Source organism: Xiphophorus hellerii, chromosome 12, assembly GCF_003331165.1.
Source record: "Xiphophorus hellerii strain 12219 chromosome 12, Xiphophorus_hellerii-4.1, whole genome shotgun sequence".
NCBI classification, from domain to species: Eukaryota; Metazoa; Chordata; class Actinopteri; order Cyprinodontiformes; family Poeciliidae; genus Xiphophorus; species Xiphophorus hellerii.
In genome coordinates this window covers 23,281,189-23,304,332 of record NC_045683.1, presented here as the reverse complement: position 1 = coordinate 23,304,332, position 23,144 = coordinate 23,281,189, and the positions used below count along the sequence as shown (strand labels likewise).

At 38.4% G+C, this 23,144-nt stretch overlaps 2 protein-coding genes across 4 annotated transcripts; one reads left to right on the top strand and one right to left on the bottom strand.

The window, feature by feature from the left end:
• Positions 1–83: 83 nt before the first annotated feature.
• On the bottom strand, positions 84–7,671 carry anxa1a (annexin A1a). Its single transcript, XM_032577581.1, has 12 exons — positions 7,559–7,671; positions 6,926–7,005; positions 6,152–6,242; positions 5,671–5,765; positions 5,465–5,578; positions 2,474–2,564; positions 2,266–2,345; positions 1,216–1,360; positions 1,037–1,132; positions 880–938; positions 668–790; positions 84–550 (listed from the first exon to the last, which is right to left on the bottom strand). The coding sequence occupies exons 2-12, from the start codon at positions 6,983–6,985 to the stop codon at positions 494–496; spliced, it is 1,011 nt and encodes a 336-aa protein (XP_032433472.1). The 5' UTR covers positions 6,986–7,005; positions 7,559–7,671; the 3' UTR covers positions 84–493.
• On the top strand, positions 6,200–22,854 carry kifl (kinesin family-like). 3 transcript variants are annotated; one of them, XM_032577573.1, is made up of 23 exons: positions 6,200–6,312; positions 10,484–10,664; positions 12,186–12,368; positions 14,499–14,588; positions 15,115–15,224; positions 16,204–16,296; positions 16,375–16,497; positions 16,638–16,730; positions 16,835–16,895; positions 16,976–17,106; positions 17,675–17,851; positions 17,963–18,120; positions 18,238–18,344; positions 18,706–18,812; positions 19,650–19,749; positions 19,838–20,030; positions 20,103–20,283; positions 20,352–20,589; positions 20,853–21,013; positions 21,239–21,343; positions 21,487–21,584; positions 21,668–21,746; positions 21,876–22,854. In XM_032577573.1, the coding sequence occupies exons 2-23, from the start codon at positions 10,562–10,564 to the stop codon at positions 21,924–21,926; spliced, it is 2,742 nt and encodes a 913-aa protein (XP_032433464.1). In that variant the 5' UTR covers positions 6,200–6,312; positions 10,484–10,561; the 3' UTR covers positions 21,927–22,854. The 3 variants fall into 3 exon arrangements, with proteins under 3 accessions (XP_032433464.1, XP_032433466.1, XP_032433465.1); XM_032577574.1 differs by lacking the exon at positions 6,200–6,312 and adding an exon at positions 7,805–10,024; XM_032577575.1 differs by lacking the exons at positions 21,487–21,584; positions 21,668–21,746; positions 21,876–22,854 and having other exon boundaries at positions 20,853–21,065; positions 21,239–21,345.
• The last annotated feature ends 290 nt before the right edge of the window (positions 22,855–23,144 follow it).

Genomic DNA, 23,144 nt, shown 5'->3' with positions numbered 1-23,144 from the left:
TGCCACTATTTATTTTTTAACATTAGAGCACATTGGTTTGCCATATGTATACATGCATATAAATACAAGACCCCATCAAATTATTCAATAAAAAAAAAGCTTTTATTCAAAAATGTTACTACAACTAGATGATTGGCACAAGTTAGCCTGCATACATCAGCCAATCTGCAGTACAGGACCTAAACTTTTTGAGCCTCTGGAAATAAATGCAAAGCTAAGTCAGTCTAAAGTATTGGTCCAGGAGCACAATGTGCTACCTTTGCTGCCATAATGTAAAATATTTTGGCTTTGAGGGAGGATGTTAAGCAGTGACAACTTCAACAGAATCTTTTGCTTATTACTAAATGTCATGACAGTCGAAGAGACGTCTTCTCAGTCTTCCATGAGTGCATAGGACACCATACATGTCAAAAGATAATAAGGGATTTTCCACAGCTGCTGAATATCATTGGAGATCTTTGGCTTTTTCCACTTTGGTCCCAGAGACAGGCTTTTAGTTTTCGCCACAGAGAGCAAGCAGGATCTTTTCGTAGTCCCCTTTTGTGTCATCCTGATGGTAGAAAAGAAATAGTTAAACTCTAAAAGTTTTGAATGGCCTATTATATCCATCTTACTATGTAAAACCCAACAAAATGGAAGAAAATGGCATGTTTTGATGTCTGCTCACCAGAATGTCCTGGTAGAGTGTTTTGCCGTAGGTTTTCTTGTACTCATCCTTGATCCTCTTCATGTCGATCTCAGAACGACTCACCATGATGCGAGTCAGGATGTTTTTGCGGGTGCCTTTACCCTGATGGAGAAAGAGCAAAACAAAGAATTAGGAAACGTTTTGTTAGTCAGCACAGAGTAGACAGAATTTTGCTGCTACACAGACTGTACCTTCATGGCCAAGTAGAGCTTTTCCGCAAAGAACGCTGGCCTGCTTCCAGCACATTTCACTGTTGCAATTCAGAAGAATGTCTCAAGATTAATTCTAGTAATGGTTATAATCATTTCTTAAGTAACTGAAATTAAGAGTGCAAGTATCTGCCTTCACCTATTGCTGTGAGGCAGCTTTCTATATCTCCCTTCATCTCCAAGTCGATTGCTTTGGCCACATCCACTTTGCTGTATTTTGAATACCTATCAAACACTAAAAAAAATAAAGAAAGAAGCAGAATAGTGTTATCTCTGAAAGGGACGGAAACATCTTACTCAACAGGTCACCATACTAACCTTTGCGGAGGTGTAGGGCACTCCTGGTGGTCAGGATTTCGATGAAGGCGGAGCAGTCTTTGCCCTTCCTCCCCTCGCCGGCTTCATACAGAGTCCTGGCGTCGCTGTCAATCAGCTGCTCATTGACTCCTTCAGTCCTGCCAGCCTATGACGTGCAACAGCACATTAAGCCATTAGACACTTATTTCTCTGCCTTATCAACCTAAACAATGTATACAAAAAATACAAAGCTCAGGCAAGCAGAATATTTAGATCAATGTAGGTATGTAGTATGAAAATGTAAAAAATGTCACTTTATTTGCTGATAATATATCTATAAAAATTAAGAAACACATGCTAAACTCAAATGTTACTCAAGTTATAAGCATCTCAAAAGGATTACATCTCTAGATCTCTTTGTGAGTGATCAGTTTGCATAGTTTGAGTACTTCTGACAGGATTTGCAATTCATTTCAGTCTTATTTATTGTCAATATTTCTGGAAAAAAAAATACAACTATAATCTGAAAGTTGATATTTTCCCAAGGTCTTTAGTTTCTAGATGTTGTTTTATTTGTTTAATTTTCAAATGTCAAATAAAAGTAGCAAGCACTGGAAAGAGAAATTCTGAAAAAGAAAAGAGAATCTTTTTGTAAATTTTTTAAAGTCTGAGTTGCGCAAGAGACATTTTTATGTCTTAATTATATGTGACAGATGTCAAATGTCTACAAGCACTATGTCCGACACTTTTCTTCTTTTTTGCTCAGATTTTGGCTGAAAATATTTGACTATTGTTATGAAGCTTAGAAGAAAAACACCTGGAAGTCAAACTTGTTATGTTTGGGTGCTACTCAGTAAAAAGCAAATGTCTGTCACTGTAGGAATGATAAACCTTAAAGTAAAACTATTCTGCAAGAATTGTGGTCTCTTAACTCCTCCATTGTTTCAAAAATGGTCGTTGCTGGATATAATTTCTCCATAAAAGAGAAACTAAGGTTTATCTGAAATCAAGTATACATTTTGTAAAACCTGGGAATCTTCCAAACTTTACTGGCTAAAATAAAGGACACACCTTGCAAAGAGCAAGGAGGGCAGTCCTGAAGTCTCCACTGGTGTCCGACCTGATGTCCTCCTCCAGATCCTTCTTGTAGTCTAGGAAACAAAAAATAATAATAAAATTCAGCTTGTAAGAACATTTTGGCCTTTTTGTAAAAAACTATTCTCAAAGTATTTACTGTCTACTAGTTTAGAGACTCCTCCTGAGCTTTATAGGTACATACCTTCCTTGTAGGCCTTCTTAATGTCCAAGACCTGCCTGTTGGTTCTGGAGGCCAAGATCTCGATCAGAGTATCCTCATCTGTCCCAAGACCCTGACACAGGAATGTGCGAGCAGAAATACCAACATTGTGAAAAATACCTGGTATAATAACAAACCCAAACCCAACAACCCAGCTTCCACCTTCCACTAAGAAACCAATGGATGAATGTGTGGAAGTAGGCGGGCGTCTTTATTTAACAAAAATAACAGAGGATGGTACGGCCTAAGCTTTGGGCTGCAGGAGAAGCAGTGGTGGAGAAAGTACTCAAAAAATGTACTTAAGTAAAAGTACAAATACACAGGCAAAAATGTACTCAAGTAAAAGTCAAAGTACCACATTAACATTTTACTTAAGTAAAAGTAAAAAAGTACTGGCTTTTAAAAATACTTAAGTATTAAAAGTAAAAGTACTTGCTGAATACATAACCTAATCGCTAATATCATTAAGTGTGCCGATAGTATTTAATTTGAATACATCATAAATGTGCCATTTTAATAAACAATGTCACAGATTAAACATGTTCTTATTGTGTTTATTCTCTGTAAGAGTTTAGACTTAGATATGTGATTCTATGCATCATAATTTCAGGGATGGAAACATCTTATTTCCTGTCCTAACGTAGCATGAACTTCATTAGTGACATTTATTTAAAAAGAAATCCAACTGAAAGGGGATGGAACGAAGGTGTGGGGGGGAAGACATGCAATCGAGGAGCCACGTAGCAGAGTTGTAGTCAAGACCACTGAACACGAGACCAAGACCAGCGCCCTGCGCTACATGACACAATAAAATGAAGTGCACCTATCAAAATTGGTTCTCAGATTGATCTGAAAGATCCACATTTCCATAAAAACACCTAGATATAAATACTTAGAGCTGAAATATATTTAACCAGCATCAATTACAACTCATTTCATTCTGTTTTGCTTTCATCGCTGTGCTACAATCCGCAGAGGTCGCCTGCCATCCCTATTGAAATAACGCCCTGGGCGGTTGCCCATATTGCCCATGTCAGAAACCACAACTGTCTGCACCATTAAACCATGAAACATAGCAATTAACTGTAATTGCTATGTTACAGTTACAGTTGTAATTGTAACATTACAACAACACTATGAACACTGTCCAACGGCGCAACAAGCAGAAGGAGCACCATGACTGTTCTCATCCTCCCTCCCACTGCATGTTTGCCACCATGACAGGAGACAAAATCAATCAATGAGCATGCTCTGTGTTCATACGTTCAACTTTTACTTATTCGGCAATTAAATAAATGTGTGTGTGTGTATATATATATATATATATATATATATATATATATATATATATATATATATATATATATATATATATATAGCTATTGTAGTGTATACAAGAACAAAGAACGGCTCTCAGTGAGGCTTCAGTCCCATCAACCTTAGTAAAGATCCGTCCAGAAGAATCGGATCGTTCCTGAATCCACACAATAATTCAGCGCATGAGTGACAACTTTTTTTCATCGCAGATGCAACATGTGTCTCAGTACAGCTAGCTTTGCTAGCATCACGTCCACAGATCTTACCTTTCTTTAAGCTTTCCTTCCAAGTGACGCTAAAAGTTGGACAAAATCCCACCGTCTGTGAAAGCGAAGCGCTGCTGGTTTTACATGTCGTCATATCTTATGATTTATGCAGCTATTATCGATTAGTTAGACATCTTCTCCCGCTCAGAGGAAACCACTGCGCATGTCTGGAGCTCCGCGTGCTAGTAAAGGGGGAGGCGATGGGTGACAACAGACACTAAGTCACGTTATTGCTTGGATTTTACGGCGCCACCTTAAAGTCCCTGAACTTCATATTTTAACGGACAAAAAGAGAGCAGTGCGACTTGGATGTAACGAGTAACGCGACACTTTTGTAGAAATGTAGTGAAGTAGAAAGTACAGATACTTACTGTAAAATGTAGTGGAGTAAAAGTAGAAAGTACCCATTATTAAATCTACTTAAGTAAAGTACAGATACATGAAAATTGTACTTAAGTACAGTAACGAAGTACTTGTACTTCGTTACTTCCCACCACTGAGGAGAAGAAAGTATAATCCCACTCGGAAAAGCAATATTTGGTCAAAAATGTTATTGTATCACATTAATTGAATTTTATATCACAAAGTTTTGGGAATTCATTTGATTTGGAAATGACATCCTTATGATGCTAAAAAGTGTTAGCAATACAAGCTGAAACAGTTTGTTCCCCTTTATGTGTGTTCTGACAAAAGTAACACATTCACAAACATATATTTCTCATCACTATGTATGTCACTGAATTAAAGAACAAAAAGCTGTGATAAGTACCAATAAATATATTAAGAAATGTTCTGCTTTCCCAACTCCTAAACTTTAAATTTTGATCTGGATAGTCATGGGTCTCCAAGTAGTAAAGAGTTCAATTTCTAATACGACTGCCAAAGATCTAAAACATTGTAAAAGAGGCATGTGGAAATTATTCATCAGGGTTAAGAGCTCGCATATGTAAGCAAAAATGAGGGAAACACATTGATTTTGGCATGTAGTGCTATTAAGAGTTAGCACCACTACCATTAGCTTACAGCTGTGTCGTACCAAACTCAGTGTGACATCATACTCACATCAGAGGTTCGAAATTTAAGAAAATGTTTAAGTACTTAATACTATTTATGTGGCAGCATATTAATGAACTCTAATCTGCTGGGCAAGTTTCCCTTTAGCAGTCAGAACCCTGGCTTTAGTAAAAAGTAGAAGCTCCATTATCCCACCTTTAAACACATTTCAAACTATCCACATTTTTATTTACTGAAATAACCAAGACTTATGCGGCTTATTTGTATGTTGTATTTGTTTAGTTATAATGGAATAGTTTAATTTTTATCATTGAACTGATTTATTTATTAGTGTGCTGTTCAAATGGATCTATTGAACTCCGTGCGTTTGACCAACCTTCATCGCCAGCTTCAGCTGCTGGGCGTCGTACTGCGCCGGTGTCTTCAGCAGAGCCAGCACCACTTCCTCCAGATCGCCTTTCAGGGCCTTTTTTAGTTCTGTTTCCAGAGGCTACAAACAAAGTGAAGTCACATATAAGCACAAAAATAACCTGACGCATAATGTTTTTTTTGCCACTGATACATTAGAGGAGCGGTTCTGACCTTCCCATAGCCCTGTTGGTACGCCTCTTTGATGTGCTGTCTCTGCTCGTTGCTCCTTTTGACCAGAACATCGATGATGGTGTGCTCATCTACGCCTGCAGTGTGCGATTAGTTAAGATAATGATTTGTCTCATGAAGTTGTAATGACACGTGATGTACAGAAGGTGGTATTGATATTTTTCTTTAGTTTTTAGAAACAGCATTTGGTCCATCACTCTTCATTTTTAGAGGACTTACCATGCAAAATGCAAAGTACTTTAGATACGGTAAATAGTAGAACATAAAAAATTAAAAATCTATTAATCAAAACCAAATCAATACACATTGTAAATTGTTTAAAAGTAACATGAACTAAAAAAGTACAATAAAACACAAATAAATGTTAAGTTAGCAGTGGTTCCTACAGCTCTCGGCTCTTCAAGACCAGAGAAACATGTTCACACTTGCCCAAGCAGCGTCTGTGTATGTCTTTAAAATTCACCTTTAGTCTTGATGGCTTTTTCCAGGACTCCAGCATCTGCACTGGGGTTGAAGTTTGGAGCAGCAGTCACCGTTCCCTCGTTCTTGAGGAGCTAAAAGGCAACACAGGTGATTGGTGGGGTCGTCTTATTTGACTGATCGCTGCAAAGAGGAGTGCATGAGGTATGTTGCAAAAGTTTTTCTTTCTTTTTTTATTTTAAAGCCTTATTTGCTCAAATGCCAAAGCAAGAACAACTGGCTATTACACGTGTGGATGAAGATCACAGAAAATGACGCTTGCAACAGACTTTATTCTTGCTTTTTGTACTTCCACGGCTGGGAGTCCCATCATGGTGCACTGAGCAATACTGTAGGAGGCGGGACAGAAATCATGCACGAAAAAGTTGTGCAACGTTCTCCCTAATTCAACTTTAAGCAATCGCAGAAAGGAGAAGTAGCATACTCTGTTTGCAAAGTGTATAAAGGGAGGGGCACAAATTCCTGCTTCACTGAGTCACACACTCCCAGAGCTTCAGCCATCAGTCTCATTTCACACAACCTTAAAAGTCCAGATTTCCTTTCCTTTTTCTCTTTTCAGCTCTAATTTTATCTTTGTTTTAGGTCTACAACCTTTTCCTTCCTTCTTTACGCCCATGTTGGAGACTTTTTTATTTTCCTCTACGCCCCCTTCTGCCTAATCAGTTTTTCCACCAGGGCATACCGCAGAGGAAGGGAGGAAAAAGGAAAAAACAGAGGTTGGCCTTAGCAACTAAAACAGCGCTAGAAAGTTACTCACTGACTCATCGGGCATGCCCAGATAAACTGTCTGCTGCAAGAAGGCTTGGATGAAAGACATGTTGGGAGAGTTGGTTCTGTCTGTAAGAGGAGAGGACAAAGTTAGAGAAGAAGATGTCAGTTCTGCGATCATTTTAAAACTGCTACATTTTTAAGAGGAGATTGCAGGCTTTGTTTTATTGAAGATGTATTATTATTTTTAGCTTTATTCAAATCAAATCAAACTTGAATTCAGAGGAAAGACTCAACCCGTCTGAACTGTATTTACATGAGGTTTAGCTCAGTAATTACAACAATATGCAGGCTGCGCAGCCGCACCCACACACAGCTTGATATGGAAACAGACCTTTATAAACTTCTTCGTCCCTTTCATATAATTTCAGATGGCGCCTGAATGGGAACTACAGCGGCGTAACAATGCCGTAACAACTCTGCATTTGTATTAAACGCAAAACCTGCAAAGTCTCCGCTGTCTCATCAGCCACACCCTCATACAGCGCATCAGTCCCGTAAGACACAGCATACTTTCAGATTTCAGTTTACACACAAACTCTAAGCTAAAGTCAGAAACTAAGAACAGGAGAACAGAATGCAGTTTTTTTATTTTATTTCTCATGGCGGATAAACTACTTACCGAGAGGCCTCAGAGGGGAGAAGTTAGTCTGACTGTGTGGCTGCAGGGGCGTTGTATGGGCAGAAGAAGTGTATTTATGTCTGAGCTAAACTCCACCTAGTGAAGGGTCCAGCCCATACTGCCCAGGCTCCACCTCTGCGATTGGACTGAGCGTCTGCCCTGCACATCCGAGCGCAGCGGAGCTCCGTCCATTACGCACGACGGCGTTTAGTGCGCAGAAATCTGTGCGCATTTTCTCCTGCAGATGTTTAACAGCCACGCGGCTTACCGAGACACATGTGCGGGGAAAACGCCAGGTCCTGATCCTTCATAAAAATGTTATCCTCTGGAAAATCACAGGGATATGCAACATCTGGGACTTCCGTGGGTAGTTTGCGTTGTGGGGATTACTGACTTTATGAGAAATGCTCTATGAGTTCTTCTTATATTCTCCTAATATGGGCCGCCTGCAACAATCAGTTCATTTTACAGATTTAACACATTTACTTATTTATCAATGCCTTTTTTTTTTGCTGACTCAGTGTTTAAGGAGTCAAATGATTTATATTTAATTATGTTTGAATAAAGACACATATGCGTAACTTAGCCATAAGACATCTTAATTATGTAACTTGCTTACATGAAATGCATCGCTGTAGATGTTTTAGATTACCAAAATAAGTTTAATGTCACACTACACGAAAACAACTGAAGTAAATACACGTGTTTTATTTTTATTTTTATTTATTTTATTTTTTTCAATGTATTGCTTAAATGACAAAGTAAAAAAGTTCTCCAAGCCAGTCTGGTCCTGTGTGAAAACCAGCAGAATAAAGAAATTGCTTAAATAGAACCGGTGTGAAGTATGTTTAAAGAACTCTTAGTAAAAATACAAAACAAAACAAAAAGATCATGCCCCCATCTAAAACAAGAGCAGCTGTGAAATATTCTGAAATGGGTCTGGAAATAATGACACAGGCATAAGACTTTGCTAATCTTAAAAACAGACAGAGGTGATCAATAAATTCATCAACGGTCTTTCCAGACTAACTGAGGTCAATGACTTCCTTCTCTTTCAATCAAGCCATGATGTCTTTTTTTTGTCAACTCTGGGTGACAGTGGAAGATTTCTAGACAACTTTGTTTAATCTCTGTTTGATTTATGCTTTAACTAATTTTTCACGTTGGGTCATTTTGTTTTGGACAACTTTTTTCCTTGTTGAATGAAATAAAAATTTGAGAAATTTTACAGTTCTTTTTGTTTACTTATAGGCTATCTTTGTTTGACTGTCTGAAACATTTAAGTGTAACAAAAAGCAACTGATGCTATCATAAATGACATTAAACCCAATTAGCTTCCGTTGGTGAGTCTCTTATTAAAACCTTTTGCAAGGCCTCGGAGTTTCCTGAAAGGAGTGTGGTTTTGGTGTGGTGAGGTAATGACTTATTTTAAGGTGTGGTACAGTCATGTCAGTTCAGCTAAGGCCTCACACATGCCTCAACAGGGGGGCTCTTTGACAGAGAGATGAATAAAAGCCAATGATGCATTTGCATGACGACATCATTTCAACACAGGTAGAATTTGTCGTCACGGTAAATAATCAAACTTAACAAACCTTTAGTGATGAAACTCATCACCATCACACATTTCGCAAGTTAAAAAAGTTTGCCCTGTTGTCATTTGTACTTGTGAGTTTTGAAATGACACTTTGGTCCACTATTTGAAAAAGCAACACTTCAGAGTTTCAGAGAGAAATGTAGACAGTGCAGGGTTGAACGCTGGGGAAAGTAAAGTGAAGAGAAGGAAAAGCTGTATTTTCATTAAAGTGGCATCAGGGTTGGATTTGCTGCTAAGTAAGGTGTGTTAGACAGATGCTCCAGCTGTGGTCCAAATGCTACAAATGAGTCCTAGTCAGCAAAAGAAAGGAAATCATCCCAGACCAGGTCAGCCAAAAACAACAGGGAAGAAGAACACAATGTTAGGCACCAGCAGCAGAGGCTGCAGGAACAGAGGAGTTGGCTATCATTTTTGAACTGCATCTCCAGGAAGAATATGGACTGTGAAAAAAATACACTCCATTCAACTCCTTTTAATCGCAAGAAAGATAATTAGCCAGATTTGACCCCGATGACAGAGAAACGTGTGCCATTTCCACCAAAACGAATTAAAATAAAACAACCCCTGCTCGAGTAAGCGAGGGGGTAAAATCTAAACATCTCCGAGTGGCAACAAAGAGTCCAGTTGCAATCTGGATCTAACACAGAAGGAACCTGAGGACTCTTTGGGGGCATCTTTTTACCAACATGCTCTGCTGTTGAGAAGCCAGGAGCTGGTGAAACTCTACCTCTGCAGTTTAATATTTAAACCCTGTCGAGAGTTTGGTTCCCCTGAGGCATCGGGATTACCTTGGCTTTGTCCTCCTGTAGCGTAGCAGCACCCAAACTGACCTGAGTCACACCGACAGGGAGCTCAGGACTCACAACCAGGTACTTATCTAAACTCATTTTAATCTAATTTTCCAGCTCACTACTGCTTTGGATTGGAAGAAAAAAACAAAACACTGATTTGTGTTTTTATGTGGTATGTTATGGAAAATAGCTTCTTTTGGGGATAGTGTTTCAGGTGCCATGCAGGTAGAAATGGATCCATTCCTGTTCCTGCTGAGAACTGTAGACAATTTATTTATTTCTAAAAATGTTAAATAAAGAAGTATTTGAGATTTTCAGCTTGCAGCTTACAGAAGCTGGAAGAGGCTGAGAGGCAGATTACACTCTCTGCGTGAATTGGCTGTGTCAGCTTTGAGACATCTGCTAATATTTAAAGGGTTGAACAAGATTTCATCATGTGGACAGAAATATTTGGACCAATTTGATTGCATATTAGGTAACTTTTTTTTTTTCATCTATCTCGGCTCCACGGGGATTTTAACTTACTTTTCCCTGCAGATTTTTGGACTGATCCAGCTCCAAATGCTATAGAGAATCAGTAGAACATAAGAACAGTGGTGAGGACCGACACACATAATGTACATGAACACATCTGGGACTTCTAGAAGATCCTACTCCCTGACCTTCCTGGGAAAGAAAGTAGGGAGGCATCACTCAGTGGCACCTGCTGGGAAGCAAAGTAAGTGCATCACATAACACAACTTCCTGACAAGGTGAAATGGGAATTTCTTTATTTGTTTAAAGAGGAGGTTTCCACACTTTGTGTGGAGATGTGAAAGTCACACTTAAAGATAAGCACCCTCAAATAAGCACACCTCTAACAATTTATACATGCTTGGTGTCAGATTTAGCTCTAGATGTTTCTGTAGCTGATGCAGTTTCGGAGCACTAACAGAAGGTTTGAAGGCCTTCTTACGTTTTTATCAATAGACAAGGTAAACATTTCACCTTCCTAATTATCAAACCAGTAAAGGTCAGTTTTCTCTCCAGTACAGAGAAGATAAACTTTGGAATGACTTTTTGCATTTTATGAAAGGCAGTCATTCTCTAAAAGAGTTTAATTATTATTTGACGCTATACGTACTTAAAGAAATGTCACTTTTATTTTTACAAGTTTTATTTAAATTCCCATTAAAACTCTTAGGTGTTTTTATGCTGTATTGATTGTATTTCAAATATTTATAATCAACAGACGAAGCGTTGTGTTGTTGTATTCTTTTTTTTTTGTATTATTTTGGCGGAGGCTTTAAATAGGCCCACTGGGTTTTTGCCTCTTCTTGCGCTGTTATAATTATTTTTTCTTGATATCTTTCATCTGTATTTTAAACTATGCAAACTAAGCTAAACTCCTAAACCAATCTAAACTAACCACATCTTGATAACTTACAGTGAATTTTTTATTTTATTTTTTTTTAGTTTGCCACATCATAAACTCTGCAGCTTCCTCCAGCTATTTTAAAATATTTCTGCAACTTGACTGTACTCCTAATTTGTCTGATCTCAGGATACAGTATAGATAAAACATTTCTCACCTTCACAGCTGCTGTCTCGCAATTGACGGTGCAGCAATGGTCAGAGTGGAAATAAGAAATGGAGGCAGAGTAAATGATCAACGCGCCTGCCGGAAAGTCTTGAATTGTGTGACAGATCTAAAAATGACTGCATGAATTTGTCTAAGTTACTATACATGTTTGAATTACCCATTCAGTTGTGTTGTTGCAAGGTAAACACAGGTCATCATTAACATGGGTTCCTTTCCATTATTGGCAACATTAATTACCTTATAAAAGTTGGAGGTGTTTTAAAATCAGACGTGACACAGAAAGTTACAGAGGAATTCAGATCTTTTACAGATCTACAACAACAGCAGAGTTACAGATCTTTTTGTTAAGAGTTGCTGTGGGAAAGCTTGCACCAGTGTGAATAGAAAAGCTCTTTGAATGTGCCGGAGTCGTTCAGCTGCAATCTGGGCTTGAACTCATGTCTGGAATGCAGTATGTCTGGAATGCTAAGAAAATGATCGAGACTCACACGTTAAGCATTTAAAGAGGAACTGAAAAACGTCTAGTGAAATATATTTTGGATTTTATTTTTAATTTCACAAGAAGACCTTGCGTAGGTGTGACATATAAGCATTTATATTCACATGACCTCCTTGCAGTGTTCATTTAGATCTTCTGAATGTTGTTCTCTGTCTCAGTTGCCTGGGAGACGACTATCAGGTCGACGGAGGAGCCGGAGGAGCCGTCCCAGTCAGGCCATGCCCCAGTATCAGAGCAGGATTTGGAAAACCTACCCGGGAGTGTACCTGAGTTAAAGGAGCGGAGGACAAGTCCAAAATTTCCCAACTCACAGTTTCAGCAGTACGGAAACATCGCATCAGGTCAGTCTTAGTCTCATTCAGCTTCGCTCTGATTTAAGTCTTTGGGTTCATTTTCTGTCTGCTCCCAAGCTAAGGCAGTTGATGCATTTCCACATGATAGGACCTTTCTCTCAGTGTCCTGACGTGATTTCTGTTTTTTCACTGAAAGGTATTTCTGAGAAGAGAGTAACAGCATGACGACACGCCTAGATTCCTGTACCAGAAAACAAAGAGGGGATGGGAATGTGACAGATAGAGTGGAGAAAGATTTAAAGCATACTGTTTGATTGGAATCACTCAGTGCTTTAGATATAAGCTGATGCAAAAGGTTAAAAAAATAAACAGATAATTTTTTTAAACTTTGATCATTTCAAATGAAAAGTGTTTTCTTTTTTGTTTTGTTTTGTTGGGATTTTTTTGCGTCATCTCAAAAGATGTAAATCACCCTAAAACTGCACACATTCGGTCAGATGTCATCTAGAAATTGTATGTAATACTTTAAATAAAATGTGATGTTCTTGAAATTTATGTCTTCATTCTTGTGCTCACAATGGATCAATAAAATTGTCATAAATGTCTCATAAATCAGTTCAATCATTACAGTAAAGTCCACCTCGAATTACTTCTTCTCATCTGTAAACAAGTTAATGATTACACTCTTGAATGCTTTCGCTTGATGTTGATCATGTGACTGAGAGGCGCTTCGCAGGGTGGATGAGTTAACGCTGGTGGTCTTCTCAACCTCAATAGTCTGAGTCTTTCTTTTTCAACAGTTATTCTTGCACTTTACTATTAAGCACCACTTTGTGTTGGCCCGTCACATTAAAATCTAAGCAATGTAGACTTACGTGTAGTTACGTCACTACAAAATAGAAAAACGTTGTAGGTGGATAAAGATTTGATGCAAGGCATTAAATCCACAGGCAACGCCAAAGGTGGTGAACATATTTCCTCTGTTCTTATTTATAGCCAGAGGCTGATGGGCTGGAATGTATTTTATTTAAAATGTTGTACATCCTACATTATCTTTGTAGCATTCTGAATTTTCTTTATTCTTGAGAAATAATCAGTGAGACGACTGGATATAGTTCCCAAACCTTTTCATTGTAAGCCATTTGTAGATCAGGTTCCAATCATTTGAGGGAATTTCCAAAATTTTTTGTTGTCACATTTTTGCTGAGTATTAAAGAAACCAAAAAAAGAAAAACAGCTTGTGTGTAAAATAAATTGTTATGTCTCTATGTTGCCAAAATGACAGCTTAATATTTGGAGTAACAACCTGATAGATTCAGAGACACAGAAAATGTCTTGCAGATGACAAGAAGCCTTTTAAGGTTCAGCAAAGTGAATAAATATTTTATCAATGTTATCAAAAACATTATCATGCAACAGAATTAAAAGCCAGATTAATTAACACCTCTGTAGCAAAAAGTGGTATAATCTGAGATAATAATCCTACATCTCACCAGATTTAGTTTGTGTTTTGAACAATTTAGCTTCTTTTGTTTTCAAATGGATATATATTTTTTTCAGTTTTTGTGTGTTTTATGCTTTTGTTACACCTGATTTTCGCCTTTGTGGGACAATAAGGGTGTTTCTATTCTATTCTATTCTATTCTATTCTCTTCTATTCTATTCTAATGTAAACTGTAATAATCCATTGAAATTTCAACAGAAATTTCAGATTTCAGATTCACTAGTAAATGCGCCTGTCGTGACATGCCCAATTATAATACCTTATATTAAGAAAAGATAAAGCTCCCCTATGATCAGTGAGTCTCCACACACCCCAGTAGAGAGGATAAGTGTGGCTGGCTGCTTTTGTTTTTCCAGAAGGATTGGCTTTGTGAATGTCTGACAATGAAAAAGTGACTGCAAACAGAATAGAGAAGGTAGAGAAAAGAAAGAAAGAATTAAGCTGATAGAGCAGTACAGGTCCATTTTTTATTATTATTTTCAAAAATAAAGATTGAGACAAAAAAAACCTAAATAATTACATAAACAAAACTAATAAAAATATATGATCCAGATGTTCACTCTATACTGAGGTAAAGTAAAATGTCATGCTTTAAATGTGAATGCCTTCTCTTTCTCTTTTGTCCTTGAACTCTTTGTGTGTTTTACAACGACCCTCCAACTTTCCTGTACAAGATACGCATCGGCACAAAAATCCATGGAGGAGGAGGTGGGCTGCTTTTAGACGCTGGATTGTTGCAGACAGGAGGAAACGCAATGGACAAGGTTTTGCATACAAAATAAATGATGTTTATATGATGAGGGGTGAGTGTCTGGTTGGAGGCATTTTTAGATATATTTTTAATAATAGCAATTTACATCTACATTTAAGCCGCTATTTTTAAATTCGCTTTTCTTTCTTCAGAGGATTAGAGGATAAGAAAAATTGGATACAAACGATTATTTTTGCCTTGTTTGACCTACTAACAGCACATCTTAGACAAGAACCCCAAACAAATTTTTCAAGTTCACTTGGAGTTCTCTGGCAGCACATGTTTATTCTTTAACATTTAAGTTTTTTTGTTTGTTTGTTTGTTTTTTAAATCATCTAAATACATATAAAATATGAGTTACCAAGGGAATCACTTGATGGAAAGAACTATTTCATTGAAACAGTTCACAGACACGAGAGACGGCTGGTGGAATTTGGTATGAAGTTGAGACTAACTTCACAGGTTACTTTGATAATAATTATCAACCTGGGTTCCTGCTCTAGAGTAAACAATAATCATCTGTATTTATTTTTATGCAGGCTCATCAGAATCTCAGCTGGGAGTTGGCAGTGATGACAGAGAAGCTGAGCGCTCACAGGAACTCAAGATTTACATCCCCTATGAGTCGGCTGAGCTCTGCATCGCTCAGGTAAAATAATGAGCAGCACAGGAAAACAGTGCAAAACAAGTAGAGGAGCTCACACTGCAAAATACTTACAGTGAAATCTGTTTTATGCAAAGTATTCAGACATCTTCTTCACATTCTGTTACATTGCAACTACAACCTGCAGTACTTTTTAATGGGTTTTTATGGGATGGATCAACACAAAATATTACATTATTGTGAAGTAGGGAAAAAATGTTAATTTGTTTTTGCAACAATTGATGAAGGAGCAAAGAGCTGAGAGGAGAAGATGGAAAGAAGACACCCTGCAATGGCAGAAAGAAAAAGTTAGGGAGCATGTGGCAGGCCGTACACTTTGACTTTTAGAACCTAAAAAGTCAAAGTCAGATTAATATCCTTTAAAGTTATTCTTAATAGAATAATAGAACAAATTTGTTTAAAGACATTAGTGAACACACAGGAGAAAGATAAGAGATGAAGTTGTAGAGAAGCTAAGAGCAGAGTTAGGTTATAAGTGGTTCCAAGAATTAACTTGTCATGCTTTTGTAAAAAAGAAAAGAAAATACATATATATATATATATATATATATATATATATATATATATGCTTCACAAATGTGCACTTCTTTGTGTTAGTCTACAAGATAAAACCCTAATAATTATACAGAGTGTTGTAATTGTAACATCACAAAATGTAAAGAAATTCAAGGAGTAGAATCTCTCCAATACACATAATATCTACTGTTATTTCACTGAAAACCAAAACTGTAATTTTATCTTCTAAAGCAGCGAATGTTGAATGTCAAGCAAACATCAAGACGTTTTCAGTGCAGTTGTTGAGTATGAGCACAATGGAGCTACTGTCAGATACCCTGTGTTTTATTCTTACTCACTCTCACATGGTTGCCCTTATGCTGCTACCTCGAAGCCATTAGGTCATGTTGCAAAACAGAATGCAGTTTTGCACATTTCGGCTAACTTACAACATATTGTGTACAAGCAGATTGCTGAAGACATGAAGGCAATGAAGAAGAGACATCTGCAAACAGTGCAGGAACTGGAGGAGAATTTCCAGTTCACAGCTCAGGAGACACAAGTAATAGAAAAAAAGTGTAAGAGTGTGTGAATATGAAGTTAAACAGAACTTTCATTGAAGTTCTGCATTTGTTCTCAGGAACGGATCATACAGAAGGTCAGATCTCACTATCAGAACAAACTGAACACTGTGAGGAGATTCCTGGACCTCTACCAGGACAAAGTGGAGAAGACGAAGGCTGACCTGGAGAAGAACGTTGCAGTAAGTCACTCAGAAATGCATTTTTTCCTTTACATGCAAACATTTCAATGTACTAATCCATCTTTTCTGTTCCACCATATGGTGGATCATGGTAACTGAAAAGCACAGGACATAATTGAAGACATTTATGTGTATTGCAGGAGCTGACTGCACACAACGAGCAGCTGCTGGAGGAGCAAAGAGCTGAGAGGAGAAGATGGAAAGAAGAGACCCTGCAATGGCAGAGAGAAAAAGTTAGGGAGCATGTGGCAGCTCCTACACCAGAGCACACTCTGGTGGCCATATTGCAGAAAAGCGGGAGTCAAACATAACGTTTGTGTTTTTTCTTTTGTGTCAGAGCAAAATGCTGGAGCTGTTCTCCAGCAGGCTGGATGCCCTGCACTGCCACCAGGCCTCCAGTGAGTCCAGCAGCATTTTGTGACATGGAAAACAAAGAAAAAGGGAGGAAAAGTTACTCTGTGTGTGTTACCCCGAACAGCACTGCAGGAGCTGCAGATGGCCAGACAAGAAATAGGGCAAGTCCAAGAAATATTGGTAGTATCTTCATCACAGGCGCAACAGGAAGCAGCAGAGGATGAGGAGGGGTCAGACAAGAAAGAACAAACGGAGGTGGGTTGGATCATCAGAATAACAAATAGTATTATATGTCCAAGACATTTTCTTTTGCTTCATTTAAACTGTGAGGGTAATCATTCAACATAGAGTGGTGTACAACAGTATTTCCCTCCTTAAATGTCTCTTTAATTTTCTTTTTGCTTTCTGGTCACTCTTAATCTTTCAGATACTCAAACATTTTTTTACATCATGCAAATGTAACCTCTGTAAATATAAAATTAGTTTTGTAATGATGATTTTAGTTATCATGGGAAAAAGCTAAGCCAAATTAACTCTACAGCGAAAAAAAAACAGTTAATCCCCTTTGCTAACTCATGGCTATATAATGATACTCTCTTTTTTTTTTTTGCAAAGAAGAATACAACCATGGTAGCAGTGGTTCCTACCAGAGGTGGCAGAATGTTTTTTTCTTTTCTTTTTTTTGCATATCTTTTTGATTAATAAAAATGGAAAAATCTAATTTCTCTGTGTTCCTGGGTTACTTTTGTTTGATATTAACATTTAGTGATTGTTTAAATACAAGCAAGTGCATTTTTTTTTGTCACCGTGCATTTGTGTTCAGACATGCAGTGTCTCAGATCAGCCACTGGAGGGGGCCAACGCCCGCCTGGAGGAGCTGAAGGAGAGCCTGTACCAGAAGGAGAGGGAGATCACTGAGCTCCTGGAAGCAGAGAGGATCACCGTCCCTCCTGTCCCACAGCCACACTGCAGCGTCCTGCTCCCCACCGTCATAACCAAGGTGCTGTGCCACACACTTTGCAGAACAACTGCCCTCAGGCTACTTCTCACATTATCTTAAATATGTCTTCCAAAGTTGATGTTTGATACCTTACAATCATTTTTCCTCAAGGCCCATGAAATCTGCAGTGCAGTGCCAGAGTCGAGAGCTCTTTTGCACCAAATGATAGAAGACAATCGGGTTGCTTTGGCTGAAGCCAGAGACAAACTTCATCTGCAAACCGCTAAACAGGACAGCAATGATAAAGAGAAGACTCCCACACAAGAGGGGTTAGAGACAATCTAAACTGTCCGCAAAAGAAATGACCATGGCTTGAAATATCTATGCAAACCTTTACTGAGGAAAAATATTAAAACTGTAGTTTAAACTTTTGTTTCACTTTATAGGTCAGATGAGTCAAGCCTGTCTTTTCTGCAAGAGACAGTGAGGGAACATGAGGTGTGTCAAATTGCTTTAGACTACATCAAATCTGGGGAATGCCCTGTAATGAATGGTGAGTTCAACTCTAAGGTCAGCTGAATATTGCCCCAAAAATGCGAGTAAATAAATAGCTACACAAACACTAGAGGACAACAACTGTGTTGATCAAAACACTGATCACACAAGCTGTTATAATAAACATTTTCAATATTTTCCATTGAGGGAGTTAAACTTTTACCTATTAAACACAGCTGTGACCCTCATCGGCAATTCCTGCATGACATACAAAGCACTGCTTGCAATCAAGTTTGAGTTTCACATTCATGTATCACCAAACTAGTTGAAGCTGAACTTCTTGCTTCAGTACAGAATCTTCTTCAACCACAAGTCTTATGAAAGATACAATTTTTTTTTTTTTTTTACTCCGTGCTTAGATTGTGAAATGTCTGAGCTGGAGGACATCCTGGGACAAGAGACACTTCCAACCGCACAGAGGACTGTAAAGGGGATTGGCCACCAGCTTCTCCTGCTGCAGGATCAGGTAAGAGTTCATTCAGACAACTCAGAGCCACAAGAGTAACAACTTGCAGGGCAGGTTTTAAGAGACTGTGGGGCACTAGCACTAGAATTTACCCCAGACATGTTTCGTTTATGCATTAATATTACAATATAAAGACATTAAGATTTGTAACCATGTCCACATAAAAATAGAGTTTTTCCAAAATCCATCTGTCCATTGTTTATACCCACTGAATCCTTTCAGGTTTACTGGTACCTATCTATTCTAAAAAATAAAAAGGACAATATATCTTTTTTATTTATTTAAATTTGAGATTCTTGGAGTTGCTGTTGGGTCAAAGTTGGGGCTGAGATTATTGTTTTCAAAACATCACTTTGGTATTTTGATCCTTTCAATAAAATCCTTTCAACTGTGAGAGAAATAATAGCAAAGTAGAAGTGATTGGGAATGACAGCAAGTCAGCCAGGAAGACATATGCTGGAAACTCAAAAAATAAAACATTAAAATCAGAAACCCTTCACTTCAGGGCCTGGTAGAACCTGGGCTAGGTCCCATCAGAACATGTAAGCTAGAAATTAAATCTATAATATGCAGAAAGGAACCCAAAGCACTAGTATTTGCAGAGTAGGTTTTAAACCTAGACCCTGCAGGTTCTTGCTGACTGGAGGAATGCTGAAACCTATTTTCACCATTAGAATCAAAACTTGGCTCAACAAACTGAAGATGCTTTTTGAGCATCTTCAGTTTGCTCAGGAACAGTTTGCAGGAACATTCCTGAATAAAAACAGGAATGTTTTCATTCAGATCTTATTGTCTGGGTTCTACCGTACCAAAGTCTTTTCACTGTTTTCTCTTAAGCTGAAGCGAGAAAAGGAAGAGAAGAAGAAGGTAGTTGAGAATTACACATCAGAAAGAGCAATGAGGAAGAAATATTATAACATGGTGGAAGAAATGAAAGGTACACAAACATTACCAACTTGCAATTGATTTTTTTCAGTAAGGACTAGACTCTTGTGACTTTTTTTCATGCTTTTATGTCCCTACAGGTAAAATCAGGGTGTTTTGTCGAATTCGTCCAGTGAACCGAAGTGAAGCTACACAAGGTGGGTCCGTTGTGGTGGCTAAATTAGACGATTACTCTGTCACTGTGGAAACCCAACGAGGGCCCAGAGAGTTTCAGTTTGATAAGGTGTTCAGTACAGAGGCCTCTCAGGAAGATTTGTTTCAAGATGTAAACAGGTAAAACAATACAACACACAAGAATGTCAAACACTTTGTTTCTCAATAATTCCCAACATTTCCCTCCCACAGGCTGATGCAGTCAGTCATCGATGGATACAATGTTTGCATTTTTGCATATGGCCAGACAGGCTCAGGGAAAACCTTCACCATGGTTGGGGACAAAGATCAGAAGAACCCTGGGATTATGCCCAGATCTTTTAACGGCATATTTGACATCATGCGCGAGAACGGCTCTAAATTTGACTTCAAGGTAGCAGTCTTCCTCCTGTTTGTTCCTGCCTCTGGTTGCGGTGCTTCTTCATCCTTCCCCCTCCTCAGGTTTCGGCCTATATGCTGGAGCTGTACAACGACAGGTTGCAGGACCTCTTCGTGAGCCAGGCGGGTGAGGCCCATGCGCAGACACAACCCCATGGCCCGACCAGGCGGGTGGAGATCAAAAGGAACAGAAAGGGGGTTGTGTTCGCCCAAGGAGCAGAGACAAAGGAGGCTTCCAGTGCCCAGGAGCTTTATGCTCTGTTCCAACAGGCTTGCGCCAATCGACACATCTCCGCCACCAGTGAGTGCCCCATACTGTGCAGTTCAAACAGGGCTGCGCTAAATGGTTTGGAGTAATCCTTTTAGCTCCAGTTAGAGAAAAGGTAGCTATGTACGTCATTATTGAACTAACTGGCGAGCTGCAGAGAATCGGCTTTCAGAAGAGCCACGTTTATTAGAATGTGATTGAGTGTTCACTATCTCTAACTATCTGTACAAAAGTGCATCACAAGAGACGAACTAACAGTGCTGGTTGTTGTTTTTCGTACTGCCGCTGTTTTTAAGAGATGAATGTGGAGAGTTCCCGCTCCCATCTGATTGTTGGCATCATGGTGGAGAGCAGGAATCTGACTAATGGGAGTGTCAACACCGGAAAGCTGAGCCTTGTAGATCTGGCAGGGAGTGAAAGAGCAGCAAAGACCGGTGCCAAGGACCACCAGCTAAAGGTGTGCTCCTGTGTTACTGTGAAAAGTATTCAAACCCCTTGAATATTTTTTGGTGAGTTTGTAAGTTGTGCAAAACTCTTCTTTTTCAGATGATGCTCTTTGAGATACTCAAGGCTTGGGATATTAACTTAAAACCTAACTCTGCTTTAAGACTTAGAAATTTAGAGTTTAGGAGTATCAAATTAAATGAGATTGAACATTAATGCACTGCATGCCACTTTGTAGGAGGCAAACTCAATCAACAAGTCTCTGAGTGCCTTGGGTGATGTGATCTCAGCATTGTCTGCGGAGCTGCCACATGTACCATACAGGAACAGCAAGCTCACACAGGTGCTGGTGTAAAAACCCATACACAAACTAGATTTATCCAAAGAACATACAGTAAACAAAAGAGCTGATGAAAACCAAATGTGGTCCTGGATTGTAAATTCTGTCATGCAAAGCAGCACAAGTCTTTTCCCCATCCTTTCCAGGTTATGCAGGACTCTTTGGGAGGAAATGCCAAAACCCTCATGATTGTCAACATTTCCCCATCAGAATACAATCTGGACGAAACTCTCACATCTCTCGTGTAAGAATCAGACACAAAAGAGACAGTAGTTTATTTATTGTGCTGGTAGAAATCTATGTATTGAACTTGATGAACCTTTTCAGTTATGCAACGAGAGTGAAAGCCATAACTAACAACGCCCAGAGAAATGTGGACAGTAAAGAGATCGCCCAGCTGAAAGAGGTCCGCACAGTTTCAATTTGTTCTGCTTTGATATGAAGCTCTGCTGTTTCAGAATAAAACAAAATGTTTGATATTACTGCAGTGGTTTAAATGACTAAAATCCTGGTTGCCTCTCTGTGTTTCTTAAAGGTGATCATGAAGCTGAAATCTGGACAGGCAGTGGAAGAGGTGGATGTTTGATAGGCTGTTGTTTCTGCACACTGTTTTATCGGGCAGTCTTGTAATCGCTGGCATGTTTAAAAGGTTTAAATGTTGGATGAAGATGGGCGTTCACAAGTAAGTCACATTTTGCTTTAGAGATTGAAAGCTGTTTGAAAATGAATGTTGGTGCATTGAGCTATAGAATAAAGCTCCCACAGTTCAGGTTCTGTTTGTCTAAAGGATGACAAAGACTTAGTGATTCATACATGTAAAAGGATTATTATATATGTCTAAAAAACTGAAAGCAAAAAGCACATGTTGTGTTTCTTTAACACTGAATTTACAAGCCGAGACTGAAAACTCTAGTTTGACTTATAATATGAAAGAAAAAGGACTGGAAAAGCTGTAGTCTAAAATAATAAACTTTGATATTAATCTATTGAATAGAGCTGTTTTGAACTGTCATATAATTTCATGCACTGTGATTTTATTTATATCTTTACTTATCCTGTTGGGATTTTTGTGACAGGCAGTTTTGTTTACAGAGACTTCATGATTAATTTTATTTGTTGTTTCTGTTTTGTTTATTTATTTTGGACATTTAAAATGTCTTCCAGTTCCAGTGTTAAATGTTCATTAGAATCTAAAGTTTATTGATCTGGAAGAATGTGTTCCTGCATTATTATTACTTGAAAATGGTTTCATAACAACAGTGTTATCGTTTATTGCGATAACTTCTGGGACAATTTATCATCCAGCAAAATTTGCTATCATGACAGACCTATTAATGTCCACAGAGAACATGAAAAAGATTCAGGAGTATGTTTTTGCAAGCCACTTATTTTCTGAAGTATTGCAATTATTTATTTATAGAATTTGTAGAAGATTGGATCTTTGGATCTGCTTTTTGTTTTTGTTCCACTCCAAAAGCTCTAAACCATCAAAATAAATTGCTGGAGTCATTTTAGTACAGTTTTTCTTCTCTTTTTTTACCTGTAGCTGGGCCCAGTCTTAAATGTCACGCTCTCCTAATCTATGATGTAGATCCGACAAGTGGTTCTTGTTGTATCGCACTTTTTCTAACATTGCGTGCTCCTTTTTATTGGCTGCTTTGGATCAGTGGCCAATCAACACACGCTGGCCTTCATTTGTTATTGTTGATGAGTTTAAATTGCACTGTGAGTCAGTCGGCTAGAGCAAAGTGAAGGACAAAGCCTGCAGTGAGGACCAGAGAGCAGATGGAGGGGGTACATGATT

What these genes read in the sequence shown, in the direction of transcription:
- anxa1a (XM_032577581.1), bottom strand. Translation starts at nt 6,985, where the DNA reads ATGTCTTTCATCCAAGCCTTCTTGCAGCAGACAGTTTATCTGGGCATG. An exon ending in AAAAGCCATCAAGACTAAAG is followed by an intron (nt 5,766 to 6,151) that starts GTGAATTTTAAA and finishes CGCACACTGCAG; the next exon opens with GCGTAGATGAGCACACCATC. An exon ending in AAGCTGCCTCACAGCAATAG is followed by an intron (nt 939 to 1,036) that starts GTGAAGGCAGAT and finishes GAATTGCAACAG; the next exon opens with TGAAATGTGCTGGAAGCAGG.
- kifl (XM_032577573.1), top strand. Translation starts at nt 10,562, where the DNA reads ATGTACATGAACACATCTGGGACTTCTAGAAGATCCTACTCCCTGACC. An exon ending in GTACGGAAACATCGCATCAG is followed by an intron (nt 12,369 to 14,498) that starts GTCAGTCTTAGT and finishes TTCCTGTACAAG; the next exon opens with ATACGCATCGGCACAAAAAT. An exon ending in TTCTCCTGCTGCAGGATCAG is followed by an intron (nt 18,813 to 19,649) that starts GTAAGAGTTCAT and finishes TTTTCTCTTAAG; the next exon opens with CTGAAGCGAGAAAAGGAAGA.